We start from the raw sequence: 26,070 nt of genomic DNA on the forward strand, positions 1-26,070 counted from the left end.
TTCTGTGGCCTCTGGGCCTCCTGGCTTCTGTGGCCTCTGGGCCTCCTGGCTTCTGTGGCCTCTGGGCCTCCTGGCTTCTGTGGCCTCTGGGCCTCCTGGCTTCTGTGGCCTCTGGGCCTCCTGGCTTCTGTGGCCTCTGGGCCTCCTGGCTTCTGTGGCCTCTGGGCCTCCTGGCTTCTGTGGCCTCTGGGCCTCCTGGCTTCTGTGGCCTCCTGGTCTCTGTGCTTCCTGGTCTCTGTGCCTCTTGGCCTCTGTGCCTCCGGGCCTCTGTGCCCCCTGGCCTCGTGCTTCCGGGCCTCGTGCCTCTGTACCTCCTGCCCTTGGGCCTCTGTTCCTCCTGACCTCGGGCCTCTGTGCCCCCTGGCCTCGGGCCTCTGTGCCTCCTGGCCTTGGTGCCTCCTGGCCTCGGGCCTCTGTGCCTCCTGGCCTCGGACCTCTGTGTCTCCTGCCTCTGTGCCTTGTGCTTCCTGGCCGCGTGCCTCTGTTGCCTCCTGCCTCTGTGCTTCCGGATCTTGTGCTTCCTGGCTTCCTGGCCTCTGTGCTTCCTGGCCTCTGTGCTTCCTGGCCTCCTGGCCTCTGGGCTTCCTGGCCTCTGGGCTTCCTGGCCTCTGGGCTTCCGGGCTTCCTGGCCTCTGGCCTTCCTGGCCTCTGGCCTTCCTTGTCTCTGGGCCTCCTGGCCTCGGTGGCCTCTGTGGCTCGTGGCTTCCTGACCTCTGTGGCTTCCTGGCCTGTGGCTTCCTGGCCTCTGTGGCTTCCTGGCCTCTGTGGCTTCCTGGCCTCTGTGGCTCCCGACCTTGGGCCTCCTGGCCCCGTGCCTCTGTGCCTCCTGGCCTCGGGCCTCTGTGCCTCCTGCCCTCTGTGTCTCCTGGCCTCCTGCCCTCTGTGCCTCCTGCCCTCTGTGCCTCCTGGCCACTTGCCCTCTGTGCCTCTTGGCGCCTCTGTGCCTCTTGGCCTCTGGGCGCCTCTGTGCCTCTTGGCGCCTCTGTGCCTCTTGGCCTCTGTGCCTCTTGGCCGCATGGGCCTGTGTTCTGGTCTTGCGCCTCTGCCCTGGCGCCTTGCGCCTCTTGTCTTGTGCTTCTGACCCCGTGCCTCTGGCCGGACATCTCTGCCCTCTGCGTCTCTACGCCTTGCGCCTTGTGCTCTGCTCCTCTGACGCCTTGCGCCTCCCTGGCTTTGCGCCTGGCCTGGTGCCTCGAGCTTCATGCTTCGCCTCTGAGTCTCTAGTCTTGCATCCGGACCTGGGGAAGGGGGGGGGGGGGGGGGGGGGGAGTTGTGCCGCCCTTCTCTTCGGACTGGTTTCCTGTCCTCGCTGGGCGGATCCCTCTCTCGGGGCAGCGGGAGGACCTGGCTCTGGTGTTCCTTACTGCTCCCTTCTGGCCCAGCCATCCCTGGTTCTCCCTCCTGAGTCGCGTGCCTATCCCGGGCCCCTGGGTTCTTCCGTCCCGGCCAGACCTCCTGTCACAGAGTCCCTTCCTTCCTCCCCGCGTCACGGGACTCCACTTGCCGGCGTGTTTTTTGTAGGGGCGTTGCTGCCTTCCCGTCCTTGCTGCGCAGTAGGCCACCAGTCCGCACCCGACCTTGTGGTCGGCCGTGGATGATCTTCCTTGCCTCCCTTCCTGTCTCCTCGTCTGCTGTGGTCCCGATGTCCTCTGTTCTGGCGTTCTCCAGTCGGGAAGGGTTATGGGTCTCTCGGTCGGTCCCCTCCGGGTGCCTGTTTCTGCCTGGGCGCCCTGTTCAATTCCCATATTGCGGGTTCTGGAGGGTTGTGCGCTTCGTTCCGGCCGGTCCGTGTAACCGGCGCTCCTCCCTGGGATCTTGCTCTAGGGTTGGGCGCCCTGACCCTTGCGCCCTTCAAACCCCTCTCCTCCTCGTCCGGTACGTTGCTGTCCCTGACCCCCGCCTCTTTGTCGCCCTTGCTTCTGCCGGGCGTGTTCGCGCCCGTCCGGCCCTGTCCGTTGGTCCTTCCTTCCTTGGGGTGTTCCGGATCGGATTGTTCTTGTGGCGAACCCGGCTTCTTGCCCCGGGTGGCGTCCCTGTTTCCCCGCAGTCGAGTGCTCTTTCTCCCTTCCTTCGTTTCGCAACCTAGACGGGGGGGGCACTGTTATCCCCTAGGTCGCTCGGTCGGCCCCTTGGCGGCAGGGTAGGTCTTTGTTTTTTGTCTTTCAGGGTTCCGGATGAGGTCCTCCGGTGCCGTGACGTCCCTTGCCCCGATGGCTGTGGGCTGCTGTTTCCCTCGCATCTGTGGTGCGGCAAGTTCCTCTGTCCTCCTCGGTGACGGATCGTTCTCCTGGGCGGTGGGCCTCCTCTTTGGTGGCCGTGGCGGATGTCTCATCGACGGTATTTGTAAGGCTGCGACCTGGTCTTCTCCTTCCACCTTTTCCGGGCTCTGCCGGCTGGCCCTTTGTTCTTCCACTGACATTCCGTTTGGCAGCTTGGCCCTTCACACGGTTATCCCGCCCTCAGTGTGTATTCTCTCTAAGTCTCTCGTGGGTGCTGTCGTGACGAAAGGAAAGAAGGGAATTTTGTTACTTACCGTAAATTCCTTTTCTTCTAGCTCTTATTGGGAGACCCAGACGATTGGGTGTATAGCACTGCCTCCGGAGGCCACACAAAGCAATTACACTAAAAAGTGTAAGGCCCCTCCCCTTCTGGCTATACACCCCCAGTGGGATCACTGGCTCACCAGTTTTAGTGCAAAAGCAAGAAGGAGGAAAGCCAATAACTGGTTTAAACAAATTCACTCCGAGTAACATCGGAGAACTGAAAACCGTTCAACATGAACAACATGTGTACCCGCAAACAAACCAAAAATCCCGAAGGACAACAGGGCGGGTGCTGGGTCTCCCAATAAGAGCTAGAAGAAAAGGAATTTACGGTAAGTAACAAAATTCCCTTCTTCTTCGGCGCTCTATTGGGAGACCCAGACGATTGGGACGTCCAAAAGCTGTCCCTGGGTGGGTAAAGAAATACCTCATGTTAGAGCTGCAAAGACAGCCCTCCCCTACGGGGAGGCAACTGCCGCCTGCAGGACTCTTCTACCTAGGCTGGCGTCCGCCGAAGCATAGGTATGCACCTGATAATGTTTGGTGAAAGTGTGCAGACTCGACCAGGTAGCTGCCTGGCACACCTGTTGAGCCGTAGCCTGGTGTCGCAATGCCCAGGACGCACCCACGGCTCTGGTAGAATGGGCCTTCAGCCCTGATGGAACCGGAAGCCCCGCAGAACGGTAGGCTTCAAGAATTGGTTCTTTGATCCATCGAGCCAGGGTGGCCTTAGAAGCCTGCGACCCTTTGCGCTTACCAGCGACAAGGACAAAGAGTGCATCCGAACGGCGCAGGGGCGCCGTGCGGGAAATGTAGATTCTGAGTGCTCTCACCAGATCTAACAAATGTAAATCCTTCTCATACCGATGAACTGCATGAGGACAAAACGAAGGCAAAGAGATATCCTGATTAAGATGAAAAGAGGATACCACCTTCGGGAGAAACTCCTGAATGGGGCGCAGCACTACCTTGTCCTGGTGGAAGACCAGGAAGGGAGCCTTGGAAGACAGCGCTGCTAGCTCAGACACTCTCCGAAGAGATGTGATCGCTACCAGAAAAGCCACTTTCTGTGATAGTCTAGAAAGTGAAACCTCCCTCAGAGGCTCGAAGGGCGGCTTCTGGAGGGCAACTAGTACCCTGTTCAGATCCCATGGATCTAACGGCCGCTTGTACGGGGGAACGATATGGCAAACCCCCTGTAGGAACGTGCGCACCTTAGAAAGTCGTGCTAGACGCTTCTGAAAAAAGACGGATAGCGCCGAGACTTGTCCTTTAAGGGAGCCGAGCGACAAACCTTTTTCTAACCCAGATTGCAGGAAAGAAAGAAGGGTAGGTAATGCAAATGGCCAGGGAGACACTCCCTGAGCAGAGCACCAGGATAAGAATATCCTCCACGTTCTGTGGTAGATCTTAGCAGACGTGGGCTTCCTAGCCTGTCTCATGGTGGCAACGACCCCTTGGGATAAGCCTGAAGACGCTAGGATCCAGGACTCAATGGCCACGCAGTCAGGTTGAGGGCCGCAGAATTCCGATGGAAAAACGGCCCTTGGGACAGTAAGTCTGGTCGGTCTGGTAGTGCCCACGGTTGGCCGACCGTGAGATGCCACAGATCCGGATACCACGCCCTCCTCGGCCAGTCTGGAGCGACGAGTATGACGCGGCTGCAGTCGGATCTGATCTTGCGTAGCACTCTGGGCAAGAGTGCCAGAGGTGGAAACACATAAGGGAGCCGGAACTGCGACCAATCTTGCACTAGGGCGTCTGCTGCTAGAGCTCTGTGATCGCGAGACCGTGCCATGAAGGTTGGGACCTTGTTGTTGTGCCGGGACGCCATTAGGTCGACGTCCGGCCTTCCCCATCGGCGACAGATTTCCTGAAACACGTCCGGGTGAAGGGACCATTCCCCTGCGTCCATGCCCTGGCGACTGAGGAAGTCTGCTTCCCAGTTTTCTACGCCGGGGATGTGAACTGCGGATATGGTGGAGGCCGTGGCTTCCACCCACATCATAATGCGCCGGACTTCCTGGAAGGCTTGCCGACTGCGAGTCCCCCCTTGGTGATTGATGTATGCCACCGCTGTGGAGTTGTCCGATTGAATTCGGATCTGCTTCCCTTCCAGCCACTGCTGGAAGGCTAGTAGGGCAAGAAACACTGCTCTGATTTCCAGAACATTGATCTGAAGGATGGACTCCTGCTGAGTCCACGTACCCTGAGCCCTGTGGTGGAGAAACACTGCTCCCCACCCTGACAGACTCGCGTCTGTCGTGACCACCGCCCAGGACGGTGGTAGGAAGGATCTTCCCTGTGATAATGAGGTGGAAAGGAGCCACCACTGCAGAGAGTCCTTGGCCGTCTGGGAAAGGGAGACTTTCCTGTCCAGGGATGTCGACTTCCCGTCCCATTGGCGGAGAATGTCCCATTGAAGTGGACGCAGATGAAACTGCGCAAACGGAACCGCCTCTATTGCCGCCACCATCTTCCCGAGGAAGTGCATGAGGCGTCTTAAGGAGTGCGACTGACTTTGAAGGAGAGCCTGCACCCCCGTCTGTAGAGACCGCTGCTTGTCCAGCGGAAGCTTCACTATCGCTGAGAGAGTATGAAACTCCATGCCAAGATACGTTAGTGATTGGGTCGGTGACAGATTTGACTTTGGGAAGTTGATGATCCACCCGAACGCCTGGAGAGTCTCCAGTGCAAAATTCAGGCTGAGTTGGCATGCCTCCTGAGAGGGTGCCTTGACCAGTAGATCGTCCAAGTAAGGGATCACAGAGTGTCCGTGAGAGTGCAAGACTGCTACCACTGCTGCCATGATCTTGGTGAACACCCGAGGGGCTGTCGCCAGACCAAATGGCAGAGCCACGAACTGAAGATGGTCGTCTCCTATCACGAAGCGCAGAAAGCGTTGGTGCTCCGTAGCAATCGGCACGTGGAGATAAGCATCTTTGATGTCTATTGATGCTAGGAAATCTCCTTGGGACATTGAGGCAATGACTGAGCGGAGGGATTCCATCCGGAACCGCCTGGCGTTCACATGCTTGTTGAGCAGTTTTAGGTCCAGAACAGGACGGAAGGAGCCGTCCTTTTTTGGAACCACAAAGAGATTGGAGTAAAATCCTCGCCCCCGTTCCTGAGGGGGGACAGGGATCACGACTCCTTCTGCTCTTAGAGAGTCCACCGCCTGCAGCAGGGCATCTGCTCGGTTGGGGTGTGGGGAGGTTCTGAAGAACCGAAGTGGAGGCCGAGAACTGAACTCGATTCTGTACCCGCGAGACAAAATGTCTGTTACCCACCGGTCTTTGACCTGTGACAGCCAAATGTCGCAAAAGCGGGAGAGCCTGCCACCGACCGAGGATGCGGAGGGAGGCGGCCGAAAGTCATGAGGTAGCCGCCTTGGAAGCGGTTCCTCCATTTGCTTTCCTGGGGCGTGAATGAGCCCGCCAGGAATCTGAGCTCCCTTGTCCTTTCTGAGTCGTTTTGGACGAGGAGAATTGGGCCTTGCCCGAGCCTCGAAAGGACCGAAACCTCGACTGCCACTTTTTCTGTTGAGGTTTACTTGCTCTGGGCTGTGGCAAGGAAGAGTCCTTACCCTTGGACTGTTTTATGATTTCAGCCAATGGCTCACCAAACAGTCTGTCTCTAGATAATGGCAAGCTGGTTAAGCATTTTTTGGAACCAGCATCTGCTTTCCAGTCCTTTAACCATAAGGCTCTGCGCAAAACCACAGAATTGGCGGCCGCCATAGAGGTACGGCTCGTAGATTCTAGGACAGCATTGATAGCATAGGTCGCAAACGCAGACATTTGCGAAGTTAGGGACGCCACCTGCGGCACTGCTGGATGCATGATAGCATCCACCTGTGCTAAACCAGCTGAAATAGCTTGTAGTGCCCACACGGCCGCGAATGCTGGAGCAAACGACGCGCCGATAGCTTCATAGACAGATTTTAACCAAAGGTCCATCTGTCTGTCGTTGGCATCTTTAAGTGAAGCGCCATCCTCTACTGCGACTATGGATCTAGCCGCAAGCTTGGAAATTGGGGGATCCACCTTTGGGCACTGGGTCCAGCGTTTGGCCACTTCAGAGGGAAAAGGATAACGGGTATCCTTAGAACGTTTAGAGAAACGCTTGTCTGGATGAGCGTCGTGCTTCTGGATTGATTCTCTGAAGTCAGAGTGGTCCAAAAAAGCACTTAATTTACGCTTGGGATACAGGAAATGGAACTTCTCCTGCTGTGCAGCTGCCTCCTCTGCTGAAGGGGCTGGGGGAGAAATATCCAACAGTCTATTAATCGCCGATATAAGGTCATTAACCATGGCGTCACCATCAGGGGCATCCAGATTGAGAGGGGCCTCAGGATTAGAATCCTGATCACCGTCCTCAGTCTCATCACAGAGAGACTCTTCTCGCTGAGACCCTGAGCAGTGTGATGACGTCGAGGGTCTTTCCCAGCGAGCTCGCTTAGGCTGCCTGGGACTGTCATCTGAGTCAGAGACTTCAGCTTGTGATGCTTGAGACCCCCTTGAAGTACGGATTAGTTCCAACTGAGGGGGACCGGAGAGCATAGACACAGCAGTGTCCATGGTCTGAGGAACTGGCCTGGCCTGCAAGGTCTCCAGGATTTTTGTCATAGTCTCAGACATTTTATCAGCAAACACTGCAAAGTCTGTCCCCGTCACCGGGGCAGGGTTCACAGGCGTCTCTGCCTGGGCTACCACCACAATAGGCTCTGGCTGACGAAGTGCCACTGGGACTGAACATTGCACACAATGTGAGTCATTGGAGCCTGCCGGTAGATCAGCCCCACATGCAGTACAAACAGTGTACACAGCCCGTGCCTTGGCAGCCTTGCGTTTTGCGGATGACATGTTGCTGCCTCCTCAGAGCAGTACAGGGTGTCCAGCCAAGAAGCGACCTTACAGTGCACTATATAAATATATATATATATATATATATATATGGTACCAAGAAAGAAGTACACTAATATATCACTGAGGCACTAGTGGGGCCAGCACTACTGTGCTGCTTACCGCCCGCTTAGGAGCGGTGTGTGGTCGCGAGAAATCCCTCTAGTCTGGGTCTCCCAGAGCCTGCTGCCTTTCCCCAGCCAGATCGCATGTGTAATGGCTGCCGGCGTCCTTGTGGAGAGGGGGGGCGGGCCCTGGGCGTACACCGACGAAGAGCGGGAAGTCTGCTTCCCCCTGTGCCTAGTGAGAGGGCTGGAGCATGTAAATAAAGCTCCAGCCCTCGGCGCTGCCAATTGAGCAGCGTCTCTCCCCTACCCTGATTGACAGGGTGGGGGCGGGAACGAAGCGGCGCTAGGCCGCAGAAGCCGGGGGCTAAAGTTAGAAGCGCCGCCGCCGTAAAAGCGCGGTCTGCGCAAAGTCCCCGGCGCACCACAAGTCGCAGCTGCGCCGCCGCTCCAGGAGCGGTCGGCGCAGTAGTTCCCAACATGTAACGTCACTCAGCAAAGCTGCAGTGACCTAACCCCAGCGTACAGCGCTACTGTCCCCGGCGCACTATAACGCCCAGCAAGCCTTGAGAGTGTCCGTGCCTGCCGGGGACACAGAGTACCTGAAAGTTGCAGGGCCTTGTCCCTGAACGGCACTCCCGCTCCAAATCCAGCAGGTTCTCTGGGTCTGTGGATGGAGCCCGGCCCCAGGGCTTGGGGGCCGGCAAGATCCCACTTCCACAGAGCCCTCCAGGGGATGTGGAAGGAAAGCAGCATGTGGGCTCCAGCCTCTGTACCAGCAATAGGTACCTCAACCTTACAAGCACCACCACGGGTGAGAAGGGAGCATGCTGGGGGCCCTATATGGGCCCTCTTTTCTTCCATCCGATAGAGCCAGCAGCTACTGCTGACTACAAACAGTGGAGCTATGCGTGGATGTCTGACCTCCTTCGCACAAAGCAGAAAACTGGTGAGCCAGTGATCCCACTGGGGGTGTATAGCCAGAAGGGGAGGGGCCTTACACTTTTTAGTGTAATTGCTTTGTGTGGCCTCCGGAGGCAGTGCTATACACCCAATCGTCTGGGTCTCCCAATAGAGCGCCGAAGAAAGACTAAATTACTTACCGGTAATGGGATTTTCCTGAGTCCACGACAGCACCCTTTACACCCCTGCCCTTCCTTTGTTTGTTTTTTCACGCTTCGGTGTCCTGGGATGTGTCTGTTTTGTTTACTAATTCATTGGCGGTTCCTCTCCCGTTCTCTGCAACCAACTGATGAGGGAGGGGGACCGCCCCTTTTTATCTGTAGGTTTCCTGTCCTGAAGGGGGCGGATCCCTCTCTCGTGGGTGATGTCGTGGACTCAGGAAAATCCCATTACCGGTAAGTAATTTAGTCTTTCTTTATCGTTCCTTTGGGAGACCCAGACCATGGGACGTTCCAAAGCTGTCCCTGGGTGGGAATAAACAAAAAAAACTAAGAAGTAGGCGGAGCCTAACTTCACAAGTGGGCGACAGCCGCCTGAAGGATGCGTCTGCCCAAGCTCGCATCTGCCGAAGCATGAGCATGCACTTGGTAGTGCTTCGAAAAGGTATGCAGGCTAGTCCAAGTGGCAGCCTGACAGACTTGTTGAGCCGTAGCCTGGTGCCTAAAAGCCCAAGAGGCACCGACAGCTCTGGTCGAGTGTGCTTTGATCCCCGGCGGGGGAGGCACCTGAGTACTCTGGTAGGTGTCCGAAATGGTCGATCGATCTAATCCAACGGGCCAAGGTCGGCTTAGAAGCAGAGAGACCCTTGCGCCGCCCTGTGGTTAGCACAAAAAGAGAGGTGCACCGCCTAAGCGCAGCGGTGCGAGACACATAGATCCGGAGAGCACGCACCAGATCTAGAGTATGCAGCGCTTTCTCAAAGCGATGAACAGGGGCCGGACAGAAGGAAGGCAAGGAAATATCCTGGTTAAGGTGGAAGGGAGAGACCACCTTAGGAAGAAAGTCCGGGGTCGGACTGAGAACTACCTTGTCTTGGTGAAAAACCAAAAAAGGTGACTCCGAGGAGAGCGCAGCCAAATCAGAGACTCTCCTAAGAGAAGTTATGGCAACTAGAAAGGCCACCTTTTGAGAAAGACGATACAAAGAAACCTCCCTAAGGGGCTCGAAAGGGGGTTTCTGCAATACCGTGAGGACCAAGTTAAGGTCCCAGGGATCCAAGGGCCGCCGATAAGGCGGAATGATGTGAGACGCACCTTGCATGAAGGTGAGGAACTGAGCCAGCCGGGCGAGACGCCGCTGGAACAGCACTGATAGAGCTAAGACTTGTCCCTTGAGAGAGTTGAGGGACAGTCCTAGCTGCAGACCGGACTGTAAAAAAGACAGAAGGGTCGGCAACGAGAATGGCCAAGGAGAATGGCCGGAAGAGCGACACCAGGACAGGAAAATTTTCCAAGTCCTGTGATAGATCTTGACGGAGGAAGACTTACAGGCCCGAGTCATAGTGGAGATGACTTCAGGAGGAATACCAGAAGCCGTCAAAATCCAGGACTCAAGAGCCACGCCATCAATTTGAGTGCCGCAGAATTCGGGCGGAAAAACGGACCTTGCGAGAGCAGGTCTGGACGGTCCGGAAGATGCCACGGCATCTCCACGGACAGTTGGAGCAGGTCCGGATACCAAGCTCGCCTGGGCCAGTCCGGTGCAATGAGGATGACTCGACGGCCCTCCATTCTGATCTTGCGCAGGACTCTGGGCAAGAGAGCTAGAGGGGGAAACATGTAGGACAGACGAAACTGGGACCAGTCTTGAACCAGAGCGTCCGCGGCGAAGGCCTGTGGATCGTGGGAGCGAGCCACGTAAACCGGAACCTTGTTGTTGTGACGGGATGCCATTAGGTCCACGTCCGGAGTGCCCCACTTGTGGCAGATTGACTGAAACACTGCCGGGTGCAGGGACCACTCGCCACCGTCCACGGATTGACGGCTGAGATAATCTGCCTCCCAGTTTTCTACGCCAGGGATGTGGACTGCGGATATGGTGGACTTGGAGTCCTCCGCCCATTGAAGAATGCGTTGGACCTCCAACATTGCCAGGCGGCTGCGTGTCCCGCCTTGGTGATTGATGTAGGCAACCGCTGTCGCGTTGTCTGACTGGACTCGAATGTGCCTACCCGCCAACAGGTGGTGAAAGCCTAGGAGAGCTAGAAGCACAGCTCTGGTTTCCAGCACATTGATTGAAAGGGCTGACTCGGACGGAGTCCAAGTGCCCTGTGCTCTGTGGTGGAGATGTACCGCTCCCCAGCCGGATAGGCTGGCATCCGTGGTGAGAATCACCCAGGACGGAGTCAGGAAGGAGCGCCCTTGGGACAGGGAGAGGGGCCGAAGCCACCACTGAAGAGAGCTCCTGGTCCGTGGCGACAGAGCCACTAACCTCTGTAAGGAGGAAGGCCGCTTGTCCCAACAGCGGAGAATGTCCAGCTGCAGAGGACGCAGATGGAACTGGGCAAAGGGAACCGCCTCCATGGAGGCCACCATTTGACCCAGCACCTGCATCAGATGCCTGAGGGTATAACGGCGGGGCCTCAGGAGAGAGCGCACCGCCAACCGGAGTGACAGCTGTTTGTCTAAGGGCAACTTCACAAGTGCCGGCAAAGACTCGAACTGCATCCCTAGGTACGTGAGACTCTGGGTCGGAGTCAGAGTGGATTTGGGAAGATTGACAATCCACCCGTATTGGGCTAGGGTGGCGAGAGTGAGCGAAACACTCCGCTGACAGTCTGCGCTGGATGTACCCTTGACCAGAAGGTCGTCCAGATAAGGAAGCACTGCTAACCCCTGGAAGTGCAGGACCGCAATCACTGCCGCCATGACCTTGGTGAATACCCGAGGGGCCATGGCTAACCCGAAGAGGAGAACCACGAATTGGAAATGATCCTCTCCTATCGCAAAACGTAACCAACGCTGATGTGACACTGCGATTGGCACATGTAGATAGGCATCTCTGATGTTGATGGACGCCAGGAACTCCCCTTGGGTCATAGAGGCAATGACTGATCGCAGAGACTCCATGCGAAAATGCCGCACCCGGACATGCTTGTTGAGAAGCTTGAGATCCAGGATGGGCCGGAAGGTACCGTCCTTTTTCGGAACTAGGAAGAGATTTGAGTAAAAACCTCTGAACCGTTCCTGAGCGGGAACTGGGACAATCACTCCGTTTGCCTGCAAGGACGCCACGGCCTGCGAGAAGGCGGCGGCCTTGGAGCAGGGGGGAGTTGAGAGAAAAAATCTGTTTGGAGGGCTGGAAGAGAATTCTATCCTGTAGCCGTGAGATATGATGTCTCTCACCCACTGATCGGAGACTTGCTTTAACCAAGCGTCGCCAAAGTGGGAGAGCCTGCCACCGACTAAGGACGTGGCTGGAGCGGGCAGAGAGTCATGAGGAAGCTGCCTTAGTGGCAGAACCTCCTGCGGTCTTCTGCGGACGCACTTTTGGGCACCAGTTGGATTTCTGATCCTTGCCTGAGTTAGCGGACGAGGCGGAAGGCTTAGAGGATGACCAGTTGGAGGAACGAAAGGAATGAAACATCGATTGATTCCTACCCTGGCCGGGTTTCCTGGTCTTGGTTTGTGGCATGGAAGTACTCTTCCCGCCAGTAGCTTCTTTAATGATTTCATCCAGCTGTTCACCAAACAGCCGTGAACCAGCAAAAGGGAGCCCAGCAAGAAACTTCTTGGAAGAAGCATCTGCCTTCCACTCTCGAAGCCACAAAATCCTGCGGATAACAAGAGAATTAGCTGAAGCCACCGCAGTGCGGTGAGCAGCCTCTAGCATGGCAGACATGGCATAGGATGAAAAAGCTGAAGCCTGAGCAGTTAAGGTAACCATCTCAGGCATAGATTCCTTGGTGAGGGAATGCATCTCCTCTAGAGAAGCAGAGATGGCTTTGAGAGCCCACACTGCTGCAAAAGTCGGGGAAAACGCGGCCCCCGCAGCTTCATACACAGATTTGGCCAGAAGGTCAATCTGACGGTCAGTGGAATCCTTAAGTGAGGTGCCGTCAGCCACCGACACAACGGTCCGGGCTGAGAGCCTAGACACCGGGGGGTCTACCTTTGGGGAGTGAGACCACTCCTTGACCACCTCAGGTGGAAATGGAAACCGGTCATCAGAACCACGCTTTGGAAAGCGTTTGTCAGGGCAGGCCCTGGGTTTGGTCACAGCGGTCTGAAAACTGGAGTGGTTAAAGAACACACTCTTCACTCTCTTAGGCGAGGTAAACTGATGTTTTTCTGCCAAAGAGAGTTGCTCCTCTGACACTGGCAGATTGAGATCCAGCACAGAATTAATAGAAGCAATCAAATCACTAAGATCTGAGTCACCCTCAGAGAAATCGATGGGATACATAGCCTCCGAGCCCCCAGTGAGGGCATCCTCCTCATCTAGAGAGTCAGCTCTTGAGACAGAGCCGTGGGATGGGGAGGGGGAGGAAACCCTGCGCCTTCTCTTAGAAGGACGGGGTCTGGGATCAGATGATGAATCCTCCGTGAGCTCCGATGGACGGAGGTCAGAGGATAGGAGTTCTCTGTCAAGAGTATTAGAGGCACCCTGTGAGGGGGGCTGATGCATATTCATCAAAGTCCTGGACAAAAGCCCCATGGACTCAGCAAATGACTGGGATATGGACCTAGAAAAGGACTCTACCCAGGCCGGGGGTTCAATCACAGGTGCAGCAGCAGCCTGAGAGACCACTGGGGGTGAGACTCCAGGCTGTGGCACCGCCAAGTTAGAACAGACATCACAATGTGGATAGGTGCTCGGCTCAGGCAGCAGGTGCTCGGCTCAGGCAGCAGGAGCTTACATGCAGTGCATGCAGAATGAGGCTTTGGAGCCTTGCTCCTTGTGTGAGACAAGCTGCTGGAGTGGGGGCTCTGCCAGAGAATGAACCCCAGAGAGTATATATAGAGGTCCACAACCGGAGACCGGCTGTGGCTTACCAGACCGCTGAGCGCGGTGTTGTGTGCCCTCCAGATCCCGAAGCCCGGTCCCCCAGAGCGCAGCACCTCAGCAGAGATGCAGAATGCAGGATGTCCCAGAGCAGAGTGAACTCTGCCTGAGAAGAGGGCGTTCCTATAAAAGAGCCGGAACTGGAGGGCTATAGAGACCTGCAGGGAAGGAGGGACGCCCCAGCAGTGGGTAGTGTCCCTCCCCTGTGTAGAACGGCCGCCGGGAGGAGCCGAACCTGTCCCTCTGCATGAGTGACATGCGAGGGCAGGAAAATGAAACTAGGCCTCCGGCGAATCCGGGGCCTAAATTTAAGCGGCGAGGCCGACAAGCAGGCACCATCGGCGCGGTTCTCAGGCAAAAGCTAGAGAATCTGCCGGAAAAGTTAAAACAATCACATACAGCATACTCTCCCCTTACAATAAAGAACCGGGACCCCCAACATAAACGTTTCAGGTACTTAGCTGCTGAGACGCAGGGCCATGTCCATGGGGATGAGTGCTCCGGTCCAACAGAATCCTCAAGGGGCTGTGGATGGAGACCGGACTCCTGCCAGGCATGGAGACCGTGCTGGCTCCCACTTCAAGCCAGAGCCCAGAAGGGATGGTGAAGGAGCGCGGCATGTAAGGCTGCAGCCTTGTAAATCAACCTTAACAACACCGCCGACACAGTGGGGTGAGAAGGGACATGCCGGGAGTCCAGACATGGACCCGCTTTTCTTCAAACTCTTTCCAAAAGTCAAACAAATCAGATGAGAATGCATGTGTGGATGTATGCCTCCTGACACAAAGCAATAAACTGGCTAGGACTGGCTACCAGGGGGTGTATAAGCTCAGAGGGAGGAGCTACACTTTTAAGTGTAGTACTTTGTGTGTCCTCCGGAGGCAGAAGCTAAACACCCATGGTCTGGGTCTCCCAAAGGAACGATAAAGAAAAAGAATTTACGGTAAGTAAACAAAATTCTCTTTTTCTTTATCGTTCCTTTGGGAGACCCAGACCTTGGGACGTTCCAAAGCAGTCCCTGGGTGGGAAATAAACAGAAAAACTAAGAAGTAGGTAGAACCTAACTTCACAAATGGGCGACCGCCGCCTGAAGAATGCGTCTGCCCAACCTCGCATCTGCCGAAGCATGAGCATGCACTTGGTAGTGCTTCGAGAAGGTATGCAGGCTAACCCAAGTGGCAGCCTGACAGACTTGTTGAGCCGTAGCCTGGTCCCTAAAAGCCCAAGAGGCACCGACAGCTCTGGTCGAGTGTGCTTTGATCCCCGGCGAGGGAGGCGCCTGCGTACTCTGGTAGGCGTCCGAGATGGTCGACCTAATCCAACGGGCTAAGGTCGGCTTAGAAGCAGGGAGGCCCTTGCGCCGACCTGTGGTTAGCACAAAAAGAGAGGTGCACCGCCTAAGCGCAGCGGTGCGAGACACATAGATCCGGAGAGCACGCACCAGATCTACAGTATGTAGAGCTTTTTCAAAGCGATGAACAGGGGCCGGACAGAAGGAAGGTAAGGTAATGTCCTGGTTAAGGTGGAAAGGAGAGACCACCTTAGGAAGGAAGTCCGGAGTCGGACGGAGAACCACCTTGTCTTGATGAAAAACTAAAAAAGGTGACTCCGAGGAGAGCGCAGCCAAATCAGAGACTCTCCTGAGAGAAGTTATGGCAACCAGAGAGGCCACTTTCTGTGAAAGACGGTACAAAGAAACCTCCCTAAGAGGCTCAAAGGGGGGTTTCTGCAAGACCGTGAGAACTAAGTTAAGGTCCCAGGGGTCCAAGGGCCGCCGGTAAGGCGGAATGATGTGAGACGCACCCTGCATGAAAGTGCGGACCTGAGCCAGCCGAGCGAGACGCCGCTGGAACAGAACTGACAGAGCCGAAACTTGTCCCTTGAGAGAGTTGAGGGACAGTCCTAGCTGCAGACCGGACTGTAGAAAAGACAGAAGAGTCGGCAAGGAGAATGGCCAAGGAGGATGGCCGGTAGAGCGACACCAGGACAGGAAATTTTTCCAAGTCCTGTGATAGATCTTAGAGGAGGAAGACTTACGGGCCCGAGTCATAGTGGAGATGACTTCAGGGGGAATACCAGAAGCCGTCAAAATCCAGGACTCAAGAGCCACGCCGTCAATTTGAGAGCCGCAGAATTCGGGCGGAAAAACGGACCTTGCGAGAGTAGGTCTGGACGGTCCGGGAGATGCCACGGCATCTCTACGGACAGTTGGAGCAGGTCCGGATACCAAGCTCGCCTGGGCCAGTCCGGTGCAATGAGGATGACTCGACGACCCTCCATTCTGATCTTGCGCAGGACTCTGGGCAAGAGAGCCAGAGGGGGAAACACGTAGGACAAACGAAACTGGGACCAGTCCTGAACTAGAGCGTCCGCGACGAAGGCCTGAGGATCGTGGGAGCGAGCCACGTAAACAGGAACTTTGTTGTTGTGACGGGATGCCATTAGGTCCACGTCCGGAGTGCCCCATTTGCGGCAGATCGACTGAAATACTGCCGGGTACAGGGACCACTCGCCACCGTCCACGCTTTGACGGCTGAGATAATCTGCCTCCCAGTTGTCCACGCCTGGGATGTGGACTGCGGATATGGTGGACCTGGAGTCCTCCGCCCATTGAAGAATGCGTTGTACCTCCATCATTGCCAGGCGGCTGCATGTCCCGCCTTGATGGTTGATGTAGGCAACCGCTGTCGCGTTGTCTGACTGGACTCGAATGTGCCTGCCCGCCAGCAGGTGGTGAAATGCTAGGAGAGCTAGAAACACGGCTCTGGTTTCCAGCACATTGATTGAAAGGGTTGACTCGGACGGAGTCCAAGTGCCCTGTGCTCTGTGGTGGAGACATACCGCTCCCCAGCCGGATAGGCTGGCATCCGTGGTGAGAACGACGCCACCATTTGACCCAGCACCTGCATCAGACGCCCGAGGGTATAACGACGGGGCCTCAGGAGAGAGCACACCGCCAACCGGAGTGACAGCTGTTTGTCTAAGGGCAACCTCACAAGTGCCGGCAGAGTCTCGAACTGCATCCCTAGGTACGTGAGACTCTGGGTCGGAGTCAGAGTGGATTTGGGAAGATTGACAATCCACCCGAATTGGGCTAGAGTGGCGAGAGTGAGCGAGACACTCCGCTGACAGTCTGCGCTGGATGGAGCCTTGACTAGAAGGTCGTCCAGGTAAGAGAGCACTGCCAACCCCTGGAGGTGCAGAACTGCAATCACTGCTGCCATGACCTTGGTGAATACCCGAGGTGCCGTGGCTAACCCGAAGGGGAGAGCCACGAATTGGAAATGATCTTCTCCTATTGCAAAGCGTAGCCAACGCTGGTGTGAAACTGCAATTGGCACATGTAGATAGGCATCTCTGATGTCGATGGACGCCAGGAAATCCCCTTGGGTCATTGAGGCAATGACTGATCGCAGAGACTCCATGCGAAAGTGCCGCACCCGAACATGCTTGTTGAGAAGCTTGAGATCCAGGATGGGCCGAAAAGTACCGTCCTTTTTGGGAACCAGGAAGAGGTTGGAATAAAAACCTCTGAACCGTTCCCGGGCGGGAACTGGTACAATTACTCCGTTGGCCTGCAAGGCTGCCACGGCCTGTGAGAAGGCGGCGGCCTTGGAGCAGGGGGGAGTTGAGAGAAAAAAAAATCTGTTTGGCGGGCTGGAAGAGAATTCTATCCTGTAGCCGTGAGAAATGATATCTCTCACCCACTGATCGGAAACCTGTTGAAACCAAGCGTCGCCAAAGTGGGAGAGCCTGCCACCGACTAAGGACGTTGCTGGAGCGGACAGAGAGTCACGAGGAGGCTGCCTTAGTGGCAGGACCTCCTGCGGTCTTCTGTGGACGCGCTCTTGAGCGCCAGCTGAATTTCTGATCCTTAGCTGAGTTAGCGGACGAGACGGAGGGCTTAGAGGAGGACCAGTTGGAGGAACGAAAGGAGCGAAACCTCGACTGAATCCTACCTTGGGCAGGTTTCCTGGTCTTGGTTTGTGGTATGGAAGTACTCTTCCCACCAGTAGCCTCCTTAATAATTTCATCCAGGTGTTCACCGAACAGCCGGGAACCAGCAAAAGGGAGCCCAGCAAGGTACTTCTTTGAAGAAGCATCTGCCTTCCACTCTCGAAGCCACAAGATCCTGCGAATAACGAGGGAATTAGCCGAAGCCACTGCAGTGCGGTGAGAAGCCTCTAGCATGGCAGACATGGCATAAGAAGAAAAAGCTGAAGCTTGAGAAGTTAAGGCAACCATCTCGGGCATAGATTCCCTGATGAGGGAATGCATCTCCTCTAGAGAAGCAGAGATGGCTTTGAGGGCCCACACTGCTGCAAAAGTTGGGGAAAAAGCGGCCCCCGCCGCTTCATACACGGATTTGGCCAGAAGGTCAATTTGACGGTCAGTGGCATCCTTAAGGGAAGTGCCATCAGCCACCGACACAACGGTCCGGGCTGAGAGCCTAGACACCGGAGGGTCTACCTTTGGGGAGTGAGCCCACTCCTTGACCACCTCAGGTGGAAAGGGAAAACGGTCATCAGAACCACGCTTTGGGAAGCGTTTGTCAGGAGAGGCCCTGGGTTTGGTCACAGCGGTCTGAAAACTGGAGTGGTTAAAGAACACACTCTTTACTCTCTTAGGCGAGGTAAATTGGTGCTTTTCTGCCAGAGAGGGTTGCTCCTCTGATACTGGAGGGTTGAGATCCAGTACAGAATTAATGGAAGCAATCAAGTCACTAAGTTCTGAGTCACCCTCGGAAAGATCAATGGGGCACATGGAGTTAGCCTCCGAGCCCCCTGTACAGGCATCCTCCTCATCCTGCGAGTCCTCAACCCTTGAATCAGAGTCGTGGGATGAGGGGGGAGTGGAAACCCTGCAGCACCTCTTAGGAGGACGGGGTCTGTGCCCTGATGATGAATCCTCTGTGAGCTCCAGTGGACGGAGGTCAGAGGATAGGGATCCTAAAGGACCCTTAGCAAGAGCATTAGAGGCACCCTGTGAAGGGGGCTGATGCATATTCATCAAAGTCCTGGACAGAAGTCCCATGGACTCAGCAAATGACTGGGAGATAGACCTAGAGAAGGACTCTATCCAGGCCGGGGGTTCAGCCACAGGTGCAGAAGCAGCCTGAGAGACCACTGGGGGGTGAGACTCCAGGCTGTGGCACCTCCAAGTTAGAGTAGATATCACAATGTGGATAGGTGCTCGGTTCAGGCAGCAGGAGCTTACATGCAGCGTATGCAGTATAAAGCTTTGGAGCCTTGCTCCTCGTGTGAGACATGCTGCTGGAGTGGGGAAAACAGCTTCTACAAAGAGAATGAACCCCAGGGAGTATATTCAGAGGTCCACAACCAGAGACCGGCTGTGGCTTACCAGACCGCCGGAAGCGGTGTTGTGTGCCCTCCAGATCCCGAAGCCCGGACCCCCAATGCACAGCACCTCAGCAGGGATGCAGAGTGCAGGATGTCCCAGCGCAGAGTGAACCCTGTCCAAGAAAATGGCCGCCGAAGCGAAGAGAGGGGGCGGGACGGGGGCGTCCCTGTAGGAAAGCGGGATCTGGAGGGCCATAGAGGTCTGCAGGGGGGAGTGTCCCTCCCTTATGCAGGACGGCCGCCGGGAGGAGCCGTGCCTGTCCCTCTTCCTGAATGACATGCGAGGGCAGGTAACAGAAACTAGGCCTCCGGCGAAGCCGGGGCCTAAATTTGAGCAGCGAGGCCGACGCACAGGCACCCTCGGCGCGGTTCTCGGGCGAAAAGCCAGAAGACCCGCCGGAAATGTCAAAACAAATACAGCAAACACACTCTCCCCACACAATAAAGGACAGGGACCCCCAACATATGAACGTCTCAGGTACTTAGCTGCTGAGACGCAGGGCCAGGTCCATGGGGATGAGTGTTCCTGTCCAGCAGGGTCCTCAAGGGGCTGTGGATGGAGACTGGTCTCCTGCCAGGCATGGAGACCGCGCTGGTTCCCACTTCAATCCAGAGCCCAGGAGGGATGGTGAAGGAGCACGGCATGTAAGGCTCCAGCCTTGGAAATCAACCTTACAACACCACCGACACAGTGGGGTGAGAAGGGATATGCCAGGAGTCCAGACGTGGACCCGCACTTCTCAATCTTTTTCCAAAAAAAAATCAAAAAAAAAAATCATATGAGAATCATGTGTGGATGTATGTCCTCCTGAACACAAAGCGATAAACTGGCTGTGACTGGCTCACCAGGGGGTGTATAGGCTCAGAGGGAGGAGCTACACTTTTAGGTGTAGTACTTTGTGTGTCCTCCGGAGGCAGAAGCTAAACACCCAAGGTCTGGGTCTCCCAAAGGAACGATAAAGAAAAAGTGCACTGTTTTCTATGAATAACGTACAATACTATTCCCCCCCACAAACGTACACATATCAATCTGTTTATGTCCCCTTGTACTTTAATGCCCTGCAACAGATACGATGCATGACCAATGTGATGCCGCTTCCTTTAATTGTGGACAGATTAATAAAGGCTGTAGACTGCAGTACAGTACACACACGCAATACCCTTGTGGTAGGAATGACAAACTACAATGACGCTTTAGAAAATAATGTGAGAAAGTAAAAGGATACAAATGATGTTTGGCGTCAATGTAGAAGCATATAATGAAGGTATGATTACCAGGCTTCTCTTCTCCAGGGAGGCAGTAGCGGCTTCTGTGGCGGATAAATTGCTTTCATCTGGGTAGAAATGAGCTTCCTGGGACATGCTCAGGGACGTGTTTGTGTCATAGTAGTCAGGAGGCTGCCGTGTAAAAGAAGAAGGCATCAGCGGTTGATCCACTAAGCAGTTTATGTAGGATAATGGAAATTACAAGTATACTGTATTTTGGTTTTAATATACAGGTGCATAATGAATGTCTGGGAACCTCGAGCAATCTGTGCGGCCGGCATCATCCCAGTCATGTCTGCGCCAAGCCTCCCAGTGCTCACATAACCGCTGTTATGAGCGCTGCAGCCAATTAGTGGTCACTGAACGGCTGCTGCCTTTACTAGATCATCAGAGCAATTGTCCTCTTCGATGGAACATTGATGAGCAGTACCCAATCTGCAAAACCTAATTGGCATTTTATATGAGTGCTGCAGCTGATCAGCGGGCGCTAATCAGTGGCTGCTCATAACTGTTCCTTTAGAGTGGACTTGTGAACTGAATAAAATAATAAAAGCAGCAGACATTCAGTGGCCCGCTGACGATTGGCTGCAGCGCTCATGTAAAATGTCACAAAGCTGACAAACCTGAAATGTCTCTGGAGCAGCAGAGAGTAGAAGGTTTTCTTATTTTATTTAAGAAGGGGTTGTCCAAGTACTGGAGAAGCTCTTTATGAGACAATTGTTTGTTACTCTTGTAAGCCTGCCATGTGACAATGTAATACCTTATGAGTATGGCAAAGTTAAAACATCATTCGAGAGATTCATCCAGAAGCCATTCTGCACGCTCTCAATGTCTCAAGAGAATCCCCAGACACACTAGTCCTCACCTGGGGAGTGTAAGGTCCAGGAGTCATTGGATCTAGGCTTTCTAGGTCAGCGTCATCTAGGGCAGCCTCCTTAGCGGTGCAAATGTCCTTTTCTAGCTGTGTCAGGTGCTCATCATACTGATCCAGAGGAAACAAAGACCAAAAATCAGAAAATTATTTCCTTTAGTTGTGTAATGGACGTTCACATTTCCCAAACTCCACTTACCTCGGCCAGAGTCTGGCTACAGACATTGACGATTTCCTGGGCAGTCTTGCTATACGGACTGTCTGGTCCTGTGAGTAAAATAAGTTATTGTGTAATTATGGTATATCAAAAATGTGAAAAAATAAATAAATAAAATTTAAAAAAAAAAAAGTCCCAGCGCCCTCACCAGAATTTTACTGCAGCAAATCATTCACACGAGCCCCGTCTGACATACAAACAAACATCCACAGGGTCCGACATACAAAACAAGGTGAATCACCCACAACTTACCATTGTATCGCATACTGTTGGCGGAAATTAAATTCACATCGGCCAGGAAGAATTCTCGATTTTGATATTTGTGTTTAGAAATATTCTGGACACAAGAATAAAAACAATAATTTAGAATGTTTTACAAATAAAAGTTATTAATTAGGAAGTCAGTTTTTTTTTAAGGAGATGTTTTATTGTTTGCTTTTTTTTTTTTTACACCCCATATATGTATATGGTATACATTCATTCTGTTCTGTAGCCAAATTTACTTATGTCATAGAAACTTATGTAATGGCCACAGGCATCTTAAAGCTTATAGATGGAGATGAAAGGTTGATTTTTTACATCTGTCTCCTGTTCTAGCAGTGTGCCCTGCGGCAGAGCGGGGATGTCACGTCAGGGCTCATCCCCTGGATGTCTCATAGGACAGAAGGGTACAATTCTAAAACTGTTCAGATTTTGTGGAAAAAGGTAAAACTACAAACACACCATAAAGTAAAAGAAATGAATAAATAACCTGACGAATGGTCTCCAGATCCATCGGGTTGGCAATGACTTTATAGTAGTCCGGAATAAACTTTTTATTGACGGGATGATGGAAAGGCCATGACTGTAGAAATGAGGACAGAGTTAAACATCATTGTGGAACAATAAAAGGACTTTACAGGTGCGTCCCGATTCTTACAATGCTCCACTTTACCAATTACATGGTAAAGAAGTGCGTTCCTCAGACATGGATTTCTATCTACACGTAAAGTCGTGTAGTAAAAATCCTGCCATCTCCAGCGGTGGCAATTTTAACAAAATGAAGAGCGGTACCTATGTCACTTAACATTATGGAGAAAACTAAAAACCCAACATACATCGGTCACTGCCATCATCTTCTGAGTCACAATATTATCCAGGATAAAGGAGAAGGCAACTTGGTCATCATCATCCAGCAATGGGTTAATTGCTTTCTCGAGCCTCGCGAGCTTGTCCTCTTTCTGTTAACAGAAGTGCACAGTACATGTCTTATAAACTACAAAGTGATGTATATTTCAGAGAAATCAACCAGTAAATGACAGGTAATGGCCACATTTCATTGTATGGAGGCCTTCGCACATCTTCGGCGGTCTCACGCCTGCTAACGCAGGTCTCCCTTCCACTTATGGGACGGAGTATGGAATAATACTATGTAATGAGCTCTATAGCATCTCCATGAGGAAAGCTCCCGGTGGGGCATCAGTCCATTACTATGCCAAATTCATTTATCCACTTCCATTTCTCATAAAACTATTCATCCAGTATCAATAAAGTTTCTCAATCCACAACTCCGCAATAACTACAGATAGCCAGAGGGAAGGGCGGACTGCCCCACAGCACTCAGCCCACTGACCCACAGCACACAGCCCACTGACCCACAGCACACTGACCCACAGCACACTGACCCACAGCACACAGCACACTGACCCACAGCACACAGCCCACTGACCCACAGCACACAGCCCACAGCACTCAGCCCACTGACCCACAGCACAGCCCACTGCCCCACAGCACTCAGCCCACTGACCCACAGCACACAGCCCACAGCACTCAGCCCACTGACCCACAGCACACAGCCCACTGCCCCACAGCACTCAGCCCACTGACCCACAGCACACAGCCCACTGATCCACAGCACACAGCCCACTGACCCACAGCACACTGCCCCACAGCACTCAGCCCACTGACCCACAGCACACAGCCCACAGCACTCAGCCCACTGACCCACAGCACACAGCCCACTGACCCACAGCACACAGCCCACTGACCCACAGCACACAGCCCACTGACTCACATCACACAGCCCACTGACCCACAGCACACAGCCCACTGACCCACAGCACACAGCCCACTGACCCACAGCACACAGCCCACTGACCCACAGCACTAAGCCCACTGACCCCCATGCACTCAGCCCACTGACCCACAGCACACAGCCCACTGACCCACAGCACACAGCCCACTGACCCACAGCACACAGCCCACTGCCCCACAGCACACAGACACACAGCCCACTGACCCACAGCCCCACAGCACACAGCCCACTGACCCACAGCACACAGCCCACAGCACACAGCCCACTGACCCACAGCCCACTGACCCACAGCCCACTGACCCACAGCACACAGCCCACTGACCCACTGACCCACAGCCCACTGACCCACAGCACACAGCCAGCCCACTGACCCACAGCACTCAGCCCACTGACCCACAGCACACAGCCCACTGACCCACAGCACGCAGCCCACAGCACTCAGCCCACTGACCCACAGCACACAGCCCACTGCCCCACAGCACACAGCCCACTGACCCACAACCCACAGCACTCAGCCCACTGACCCACAGCACACAGCCCACTGCCCCACAGCACACTGCCCCACAGCACTCAGCCCACTGACCCACAGCACTCAGCCCACAGCACTCAGCCCACTGACCCACAGCACACAGCCCACTGACCCACAGCACACAGCCCACTGACCCACAGCACACAGACCACAGCACTCAGCCCACTGCCCCACAGCACACTGCCCCACAGCACACTGCCCACTGCCCCACAGCACTCAGCCCACTGACACACAGCCCACTGACCCACAGCACACAGCCCACTGACCTACAGCACACAGCCCACTGACCCACAGCACACAGCCCACTGACCCACAGCACTCAGCCCACTGACCCACAGCACACAGCCCACTGACCCACAGCCCACAGCCCACTGACCCACAGCCCACTGACCTACAGCACTCAGCCCACTGACCCACAGCACACAGCACTCAGCCCACTGACCCACAGCACACAGCCCACAGCACACAGCCCACTGACCCACAGCACACAGCCCACTGACCCACAGCACTCAGCCCACTGACCCACAGCACACAGCCCACTGACCCACAGCACACAGCCCACTGACCCACAGCACACTGACCCACAGCACAAAGCCCACAGCACGCAGCCCACTGACCCACAGCACACTGACCCACAGCACACAGCCCACTGACCCACAGCACTCAACCCACTGACCCACAGCACACAGCCCACTGACCCACAGCACACTGACCCACAGCACACAGCCCACTGACCCACAGCACACTGACCCACAGCACACAGCCCACTGACCCACAGCCCACTGACCCACAGCACACAGCCCACTGACCCACAGCACTCAGCCCACTGACCCACAGCACTCAGCCCACTGACCCACAGCCCACAGCACTCAGCCCACTGACCCACAGCACTCAGCCCACTGACCCACAGCCCACAGCACTCAGCCCACTGACCCACAGCCCACAGCACTCAGCCCACTGACCCACAGCACACAGCACTCAGCCCACTGCCCCACAGCCCACTGACCCACAGCACACAGCCCACTGACCCACAGCACACTGACCCACAGCACACTGACCCACAGCACTCAACCCACTGACCCACAGCACACAGCCCACAACCCACTGACCCACAGCACACAGCCCACTGACCCACAGCACTCAGCCCACTGACCCACAGCACACAGCCCTCAGCCCACTGCCCGACAGCCCACTGCCCACTGACCCACAGAACTCAGCCCACTGACCCACAGCACTCAGCCCACTGACCCACAGCACTCAGCCCACTGACCCACAGCACTCAGCCCACTGACCCACAGCACTCAGCCCACTGACCCACAGCACTCAGCCCACTGACCCACAGCACTCAGCCCACTGACCCACAGCACTCAGCCCACTGACCCACAGCACTCAGCCCACTGACCCACAGCACTCAGCCCACTGACCCACAGCACACAGCCCACTGACCCACAGCACACAGCCCACTGACCCACAGCACACAGCCCACTGACCCACAGCACACAACCCACTGACCCACAGCACACAGCCCACTGACCCACAGCCCACTGACCCACAGCCCACTGACCCACAGCACACAGCCCACTGACCCACAGCACACAGCCCACTGACCCACAGCACACAGCCCACTGACCCACAGCACACAGCCCACTGACCCACAGCACACAGCCCACTGACCCACAGCACACAGCCCACTGACCCACAGCACACAGCCCACTGACCCACAGCACACAGCCCACTGACCCACAGCACACAGCCCACAGCCCACTGCCCCACAGCACACAGCCCACTGACCCACAGCACTCAGCCCACTGACCCACAGCACACAGCCCACTGACCCACAGCACACAGCCCACTGACCCACAGCACACTGACCCACAGCACACTGACCCACAGCACTCAGCCCACTGACCCCCATGCACTCAGCCCACTGACCCACAGCACACAGCCCACTGCCCCACAGCACTCAGCCCACTGACCCACAGCACACAGCCCACTGACCCACAGCACACAGCCCACTGACCCACAGCACACAGCCCACTGACCCACAGCACTCAACCCACTGACCCACAGCACACAGCACTCAGCCCACTGCCCCACAGCACACAGCCCACTGACCTACAGCACTCATCCCACTGACCCACAGCACTCAACCGACTGACCCACAGCACAGAGCCCACTGACCCACAGCACAGAGCCCACTGACCCACAGCACACAGCCCACTGACCCACAGCACACAGCCCACTGACCCACAGCACTCAGCCCACTGACCCCCA

The 26,070-nt window shown here is 55.2% G+C and overlaps 1 protein-coding gene across 2 annotated transcripts in view; it reads right to left on the reverse strand.

Moving 5' to 3' along the window:
* The window catches only part of TAF1 (TATA-box binding protein associated factor 1), a 175,647-nt gene that overhangs the window by 12,060 nt on the left and 137,517 nt on the right, over window positions 1-26,070 (reverse strand). For both annotated transcript variants that reach the window (XM_075323955.1, XM_075323954.1), the window contains exons 31-36: window positions 22,291-22,413; window positions 21,945-22,037; window positions 21,446-21,530; window positions 21,176-21,243; window positions 20,971-21,087; window positions 20,115-20,237 (exon numbers count right to left, since the gene is read on the reverse strand). In XM_075323955.1, the coding sequence (XP_075180070.1) occupies window positions 20,115-20,237; window positions 20,971-21,087; window positions 21,176-21,243; window positions 21,446-21,530; window positions 21,945-22,037; window positions 22,291-22,413 (609 nt within the window). The remainder of the gene's footprint in view (window positions 1-20,114; window positions 20,238-20,970; window positions 21,088-21,175; window positions 21,244-21,445; window positions 21,531-21,944; window positions 22,038-22,290; window positions 22,414-26,070) is intronic.

This window comes from Anomaloglossus baeobatrachus, chromosome 9 (genome assembly GCF_048569485.1).
Source record: "Anomaloglossus baeobatrachus isolate aAnoBae1 chromosome 9, aAnoBae1.hap1, whole genome shotgun sequence".
Taxonomy (NCBI): Eukaryota; Metazoa; Chordata; class Amphibia; order Anura; family Aromobatidae; genus Anomaloglossus; species Anomaloglossus baeobatrachus.